General features: G+C 31.7%; 1 protein-coding gene across 1 annotated transcript in view; it reads right to left on the bottom strand.

The window, feature by feature from the left end:
* LOC106464405 (prenylcysteine oxidase 1-like) overlaps nucleotides 1–7,230 on the bottom strand; it is a 13,399-nt gene extending 6,169 nt beyond the window's left edge. The window contains exons 1-4 of the mRNA XM_022392098.1: nucleotides 6,910–7,230; nucleotides 2,254–2,381; nucleotides 1,779–1,988; nucleotides 983–1,157 (exon numbers count right to left, since the gene is read on the bottom strand). Coding sequence (XP_022247806.1) covers nucleotides 983–1,157; nucleotides 1,779–1,988; nucleotides 2,254–2,344 — 476 coding nt within the window. The 5' untranslated portion in view covers nucleotides 2,345–2,381; nucleotides 6,910–7,230. The remainder of the gene's footprint in view (nucleotides 1–982; nucleotides 1,158–1,778; nucleotides 1,989–2,253; nucleotides 2,382–6,909) is intronic.
* Nucleotides 7,231–8,619: the final 1,389 nt, after the last annotated feature.

Below are 8,619 nucleotides of genomic sequence, written 5' to 3'. Positions count from 1 at the left end.
TACAGGAATTCAAGGCCAACATGGTGTGTTGCAGTGCCCCAGACACCACTCAGCCACCAGGATCCTCTCCTCCCCTTCACGGGTTGCCACGCATGGCAAACACTTGGGTGGATGTTTAGATACCAGAGGAAGGAATTGAAAATACAGAACCTTCCCTGGGAGGTCCCCTCACCACATACAGGAATCCACGTTGAGGGATGAAGATTTGGTGATATTAAACTTTAATAATAATATTCATTATATAGTTAATAAAATAATGATAATTATTATCATGTACTGCGAATGTATATTCATATGTACTTCATCATAACAATTAGTTACAATGCAGATAAAGAAGCACTGTATATACCAAATGAGCAAAATTAAAAAAAAAAGAAAAGCTACAAATTTTCAACTCTTATCATCAATAAAATGAGTGTAATTTCATGCTCTTCAAAGCTTGAACAATGAGTACATCAAATCCCATGCATTTTCAAGGATAATTATATCCCCCCTGAGCCTCCCTAAAAAATTCAATATCTCTTTTTACATAACATGACCAAAACTGAACTCAATATATGAAATAAAGTTCAAACAATCACTTGAAAGAATGAATTGATGACCAACTTTGAGTTGTACTCAATATTTGTCTAACACTCTATCTTATTACATATGAGCCAACATACATTATCGTAAAATTCTTTAGACTTTTTACAGGTGTGTCCAGACCTTTTCCTCATGAACTTCACCTAGTTTTCCCAGCAAGGTTATAAAAGTAATTGATCTTCCCTTTCTGAATCTGAGATTATAGGAAAATTGTCTGAATTCTCTTTAGAATTCCTTTAATTATACGCTCTAGTAATTTCCCATACACTAAAGTAAAACTAATTGGTTATTAATTACTGCATTTTTCCTCCCTTAAATACTGGTATAATATTGGCTAATCACTAATTTCACAGCACCTCACCCCCTGTTAATGAATATATATGACAACAATACATACTTCTTGAAATTATCAATCATGTTAGATATCCAGGGCTCAAATTTAATAGCACTCCATCCATACCGCCACAACATCTTTACTTGGGTCATCAGAAACCAGGGACTCTCCTTAAATATGTATTCCTTTCCATTGTAGATTCCAAATAGTTCTAAAGTACCTGTTCGTGATTTTAATCCTATAACGATCAAAAAAATATTTTCTGTGAAATATTTACAATTTAGGATGGCATAAAAGATTCAGCTATTTTGAGTTATATTAACTATACTATCACTATTCCATGTGCAGAAGAGTTATACAGAACTTCTTTCCTTGTCTTAAACCAAAAATCTCAGGAGCAAAGTTTACATGAACTTTAGACCTAAAGGCAATATTATAAAACTGATTTTTATTTGTATGGCTCCATTGCAAGAGTGGAATGTTGTGGCTACCTACAATACAGGATAGTAACAACTTATGTACCTCCATTACAAAATGGTGATGTTTTAGTTATGTCAAGCACTTAAAATGTGTTTGTAACTTTATGCACATATCCATTACAAAACATTAATGTGCTAGTTACTTCATGTGCATTTATTACAATATTTGGTCATATAAGTAATCTCAGTTTTCAATTTTAAGGATATACCAAAAAATATCTAAGCAGTGGGGCTGAACTTTGATAAGTACTGAACATCTTAAAATGGTAAATAATTTGACACTGTAATTTCAGTGTAATATTCAAACAATATACTGCTTAAATATGTATCAATCTACAGCAACTATATACTCTAATCACACAAAAATAAATCCACCATACCTAAGAGTGAAGTAAAATTTTTCATATAAAAATTGCTAGGATGAATTATGGATCCTCCTGTCTCATACTCTCGACCAGCTATCATAGTAGTTGCAAGACGGCCACCAACTTTATGTGCTTCGAATAAATCAACAGTAGCTGTTGGATCAGGAAACAGTTCTCGAAGATAATGAGCTGTAGTTGCTCCACCAATTCCACCTCCTACAATAGCTATGAAAAAAAGGAAAATGCAAAGTTATGCTTGCATTTATACATGCTATTTTACATATACATTATAAATATTTATTTTGCTTCTGTAAGGTTTTTTATTATCTGAATTACTGAAATACGATAAATTAATGAATCAAATACACACACTAAGAATTCATAATAAATGATATGACTAAGCTTATTCTATGCTTATTAGTATTGAGATAATACTCAATCCATCCATAAAGAATCCTTCCAAACTGGTAAAATGTATTATGGTGCATACCAATCCTAGGTTCAGAGTCTGAGTAAACTGGCAGAATAATAAAAAATGTCATCATCGTCATCATTAAGAGGATTTTGAAGAGCCGCTTCATCACTGTCCGATTTTGTCGTTTTTTTATTTATCAGCACCTGAAAATGGGTTAACAAACAAAATCAAGAAACATATGGATAAATAGCTCACCTGTCATTACAGATATAAAAGAAAATATTTCATTCAGCATTGTTCAAGATCAAATTGCTTACTTGATATAGATCAGATGATAATTTTAAAATAAATACATGCATCTTCAATGTCAAAACAAAAAAAAACTAAGTAATTTCAGATTCTATGTATTTCCCTTTATCTTTCAGTCACTTTAACTATTTCATATTTTTCTTGAAATCTTTGAATTACTTTTAATTAATAATTTAACAAATGGAAGTGAAACATTGCACTAGTATACCCTATTTGCTTAGAAAGAGACAAGATGTCAGTTTAAGATTTAAGAGTTGTATTAGATGTATTGTATTCAGCACATTGAGGTCCTCCTTCTTCCACAAAAAGGAAAATGAATAGCTCTTTATATCTACATATCTATCAAAAAAAATTTTTTTATAGAGTTCAAACTAACTGTGCATGTATTTTTAATCAAAATTTAATTCTGTTGAAGAATACATTTTCCAAAGATTAAATCTATAATCCCTGTTCATAATGCTAACAAATCATTTGAGATAAAAAAAAAAACCAGATGAACTTCAAAACGAAAATCCAGTTCAACCTAAGTGGTTTTAGAAAATAAACTTTACATTAAGGGCAACAGGAGACCATTTGTTCTTTCAAGGTTGTTTCTACACACCTACCCCACAGATAGTTAAAATTTAAATTCTCCCTTTATTTTGTAAAAAATCATCTATTTACATCTTAAACTCTTGTAAGATCCTGATCTTCACTACTGCCAATGGCAGTTTTCCACATGCTAAACACACTGTTAGGAAAATAAAACTGTATTAGCTGGAGCTTAGTCTGTATTTTCTAAAACATAAACTTGTGTTCTCTCATACTATTATCTTCAGTATATGGAACAAATGAATCAGAGTCTTTTATCCTATCAACCCCCCTAGACAATCATGTAAATTTCAGTTTCTCAAGAAAAAAATAGGAAAAAAATCTTAACCTACTCCCAGAATAATCGTATCAGCCTTTCTCTGAGTTATTTCTAATAAATTAATATCCTAAAGATATGGCAACCAAAACTACACAGAATATTCCAAGTAAGGTCTAACTAGTCAATGGTATAAAGAGATGATTTCCTCTTTTGACTTGTAATAAACGTGTATATAAATACATACCAAATTTATATTATCTTTATTAGAAGCAACAGAGCACTGTCTCAACTGCTTAACTCTTAACTGGTTGGATGGGTCAGAATCAATTTTTCAAGTCGATATTCTAACTCAACTCGTGCTGCTCTCTACCTAATAATTTCTGTACTCTATTCTCAATCAGTTCTTGAGTGTTGAGCAGAGTAGGTGTGCATTACCAGTTTTATATCTTACTGTTGTTATTGTTTGTTTGTTGTTTATGGGTCATTCAGACCTTACCAGTTGAGGGTTAAGTAACTTATGTACCACTATGTCAAAATCCTCTTCAACCATAGTATTGAGTAGGTTCACATCTATATTAAACATGTGATGATCCAAATACATTATCTTGCACTTACTACAGTTAAAGGTTATTTGCCAAATATTTTGTCCAACTTACCAAATGATACAAGTCATTCTGTAGTACAATATCCTCAATACAACTATAAGTAACCTAGAGTTTAATGGTATCAGCAAATTTTAGTATTTATGTCACTATACATATCATTAATGTAAATAAGAAAAAGCAACAACCCAAGCACTGACTCCTGGGGTACTTCACTAGGAACAAATGTTCAATTTGGCTGAACTCCATAAATAAAAACTTTTTGCTTTCTTCAATCCAACAACTTCACATCCAATTAACTAGTCTTGCCCACCCCCCTACAAATATGACCTCCTTAGTCAACCGTAGAATTTCAGCATCAAATTTTCAATCATTAACACCAGGTGATATTGGGTCATAGTGACCCCCACACTGGCATTCTATGGTTAATTTTGTGTGTGGTATTTTATAAAAAGCCTTTAGAAACTCAAAGTACACCAAGTCTACAACATTTCTATCATATAGATAACAAGTAATACCCTCAAAAAATCTAACAGTAAAACACGATTTCCCTTTAATGAACCTGTGCTGACTCGCTTTTATGATACAGTCCACTAAATGATTTTGTAAAACTTCTTTTATCAGACTTCCTATAACTCTTTCTACTACAGAAGTAAGACCAACTGGTCCACAATTTCCTGAATAACTCTTATTGCCTCTTTTAAAAACAGGACTAATCTTAGCAATTTATCAATCCTCAGACACCTTTCCACTGTCTATTAACCTACTGAAAATGAAAGAAAGAAACTCGCATATCTCATTTTTGACTTTTCTTAAGACCCTGAAAAAGCACAATCTTTGTTTCTGATTCTTTATTGTTAATCTCTCTGTCTTTTTTACTTATGGCTAAGGGGATCTATATGATTCAAGTTAATTCGTACATTTCCCACAAAATGCTTAATGCCAGGAAAATTACAAACAATCTCTCTTTTCTTATAAACCCTATTTTGATTTTCTAATTTTTCATCAATCAAATTCCAAGTTTCTTATATTCCTGTAAATCTTCCATTCTATCTGTTAATTGTTTTAAAACTTAAAGTATTTGTACTTGATTTTCTCCTAGAAGTTTGTTCTTCCCTGCAATTCTTTTTCTCTTTCTACAACATGTCTATTTTGTACTAAAAGAAGTTATTTTCTAAAAAAAAACAATTTTTTTTAGTGTCACCTTTAACTTTATTCTAGGTAATAAAGACAAAGGGAATAAAAGTCAATCATAAAAAAAGGACAAAGAAATTACATAAAAAGAGAAAAAAAAGTCAAAAGTAAATTGGAAAACAGTATCAATAACAGCTAAGCCAAGCCTTATGCATGTATTTGATAATAAAAAAGTGAAATGCTTTTTTTGGAATTTGACATTTTATACCATTTCTAAAATATAGGATTTGATTTTTTTTTACCTTAATCTTCCACTTAATCTTGAGCCCTGAACTCGCCCATTTTGTTCCTAGTACTCCTAAGGTTAGGACAATAACAACTAAGCTTATTCTTGAATATACTATGTTTACCTTCTCATCTGATATTTATCTTTCAAGCTATTAATCATCTTGTTAGGCTCTATATCTTCTCTTTCTAATCTCCTCTTTACCTTAACTATCTCACCAATTCACACTTTTAAACTAGCATTAATGAAGTTTTTTAGAGCTTCCTCAAACATCTTGCTACCTAAGCTGCTATGTGGAGTCCATGTTAAGCTTACAACCCACTATTACCCTGGAAACTATTCCAAAGGTCCAGCCAGCTTTCCTGTTACTCCCCGATAATCTTTTATGCATATTTTGGACCTTGTTAAGTAATTCATTCCTACATCTAGCTCAAGAGAACACTCCTGGAAGGGACACATCTATTCCTAAGTATCTGAAGGAATTATTTTCACTTTAAAAACAGTTCTTCTGATTTACAATTTACAACATTATTTGCTCCTAGACTTTTGATGCTCACTATTACAAATACTGGTATATGAACAGTAACAAGTTCTGGCAATTCACTATCTTCTACATTCATTGAAGAACAACTTCAGTGTCAATTAAATCATTTTTGGTGAATGTACGACTTGTGTTTATAATATTTCAATATTTTATATGTAAAAGCTATTTTCAGCATTGGAAAGTCAATGGATTATTAATATCCATAAAAGGTTGAGAAAACCTCATTTTAATATTTATTAAAATATTTTAACCAACAAAACAGTGTATCCATTCTTATAAAATGTTGTTAAGAGTATTCTGTTGATCAGCCTCATAATACTGACAATAGTTACTTGTGCTAGTACTGGACAATTTAATTTTTACCAACTTTGTGCAGAAATGTACAACAATTACATTTCATCTACCTCACATTGTCAGCAAAATACGTGTATGATAAATATTTTAATATTTATAACGACTGAACTGAATGAGCGATGTTTAAAGGGAATGCTGAGTGAAACTTATAAAACTTAGCAGTAGCAGAAACTAATTTGAACCGAAAGTGAAAGTGCCATAGTTTCTCGGTATAACATTAACAGTGCACGCTATAAAATTAAAAGTAAAAATTATAATAAACAAACTATCCCAAGAACAGACAGTTATGGATTAGTACGAAACACAGAAATAAAATTCAATATTTAAAAATTATAGTTTATACCCATAATTTGCTAGCGTCATTACACTTACCCCGACATTCTTGGTGTAGGGTAATATTACTAACTAATAGTAATAATAAAATAAAATTATCATCAATTTTAATGGTAATCAATATTACATCTGTAAACTAATAGTATATTAATATTATAGAGCACTATCGCATAGCCAGCGTAATACTAATAGCAATAGTGAGTAATAGTAATATTCAACGTGACAACAATTAGTTTTAAGGAACTTAATTAAACTAAATATTAAAAGAAAGCACACGTCAAAATGAAAGTCTTCATAATCTAATCATTTGTATACTTACACAGAGTTAAAACAAAAGTCTTAGAACTGCTTTTATTTACTATTCGTCACTCGCTTAATTTAAACTGCTCAAAACTATCAGTAAATTCCGACGCGAGGAATAACAGAGAAAAAAAAAAAGAAAAACACTGTTAGTGTTACTACATATACATGGATTTATCGAATAGTACAAATAAATAGTATGATTTCACGTTCATAAATATAATGTTACACTTCTGAGCGATGAGCAACGTTCTGTTAAATACTTTAAATGTTAAACAAATTTCAGTTGTATAAACCTACAAAACTTGTGCTCGTCAGAACACCTTTTTAAAGTATCCGTTTCGAGAGAAAAGTGATTCCAATCTAAGGGTAAAGTTAATCTTCAATATCATTATAAATATCTTACAGTAATGCCATTATCATCCCTGTTTATACAACATACACGTTTTTTAACAGAGAATTAAATTTTAATATATGCGACTACTTTGGATGTAACAATGTTTTCATAGCCCACGAAAAAGGATAGTTACAAATATTAATCGTCTATGGATGGTGAAGGTCGTTAAAAGCGTTATTCCCTTCAAATATTGAATTGTCCAAGCACGCGAATTTAAGAACTTAAAGGAAGTGGGTCTTTAATTTGTTTATCCATACTATAAATTAACAAGACATTTAAATTAAAACGGGTCGGTACGCTTATAATTCTCACTATACCATATTATGCCTATCTTAAATACAAAATTAACATACCCAAATAAAAAGGTCAGCACAGTTATAATTACACTACCATTCACGTTACGCTGATAAATATTCGAACAAATACCTCAAGATAAAAAAAAAGGCATTCATATAACATCAGGCCAATTCTATGAAAAAGTTATGTTCGTGAAGCAGACCGTAGTGTTGACACGAGTTTTTGAACTTAATAGAGGACCCCCTCCCCTAGTAGCACAGCCGAATTACAACGCTAGAAACTGGTTTTCGATACCCGTGGTGGGCAAAGCACATATAGCCATTGTGCAGCTTTGTGCTTAACTTCAGACAAACCATTATTTAAAAAAAAAAAGGCTTCAGGTATAGAAACACAAACAATGACATTTTCTTCATATGTGAGAATTAAGGTCATCAAGGTGTTACAAGACATTTATGCCAATGTACAACGGCAGTTTTATTGGCTTCATTAAAGTCGAACCATTGTATAACATGTGCTTCCAGATGAAAAGCAGCCTATACAATGCAAGTTCTATAAGAAAAATTTTGGTTTCTTCTCCACAGAAAATAACACTGTTTATCGCTAGTCCTCTCCTGGAAACTGAAGTAATCAATGTTTGCTAGTCATTATTGATTGCTTTGTTATTTGGGTCGATACTTCAGCACAATCTATCACTGGTATAGTGGTAGAATGTTGAATAGTCTAATTTGGCCAACTTGAAGAAATTCACATGGATCATGTAGATAATTTCAATAGCCAACTGTATTGTGAGTTGTGTAAAGTCTAATGGTTTAGCAAAGTGAGTAGTACAAACCATCAAAGCAGATGCTTGCAATGTTTGTTAATCCTGGTTAAACAGACTGTGATGAGCACTTGTCATACAGCATGTTGCTGCACAGCAACTTGTTGTTTTCCAAACATGCTCATGTATCATTGTGAAATGCTACTGCATGTATATGTGATATATTGTGCATCTCATAACCCGATGACTACCGGCTACTAACTTTCTTAGTAGGC

This window comes from Limulus polyphemus, unplaced genomic scaffold (genome assembly GCF_000517525.1).
Source record: "Limulus polyphemus unplaced genomic scaffold, Limulus_polyphemus-2.1.2 Scaffold1641, whole genome shotgun sequence".
NCBI classification, from domain to species: Eukaryota; Metazoa; Arthropoda; class Merostomata; order Xiphosura; family Limulidae; genus Limulus; species Limulus polyphemus.
Note: the sequence above shows the minus strand (reverse complement) of the source record. Positions and strands in the feature narration are given on the sequence as shown.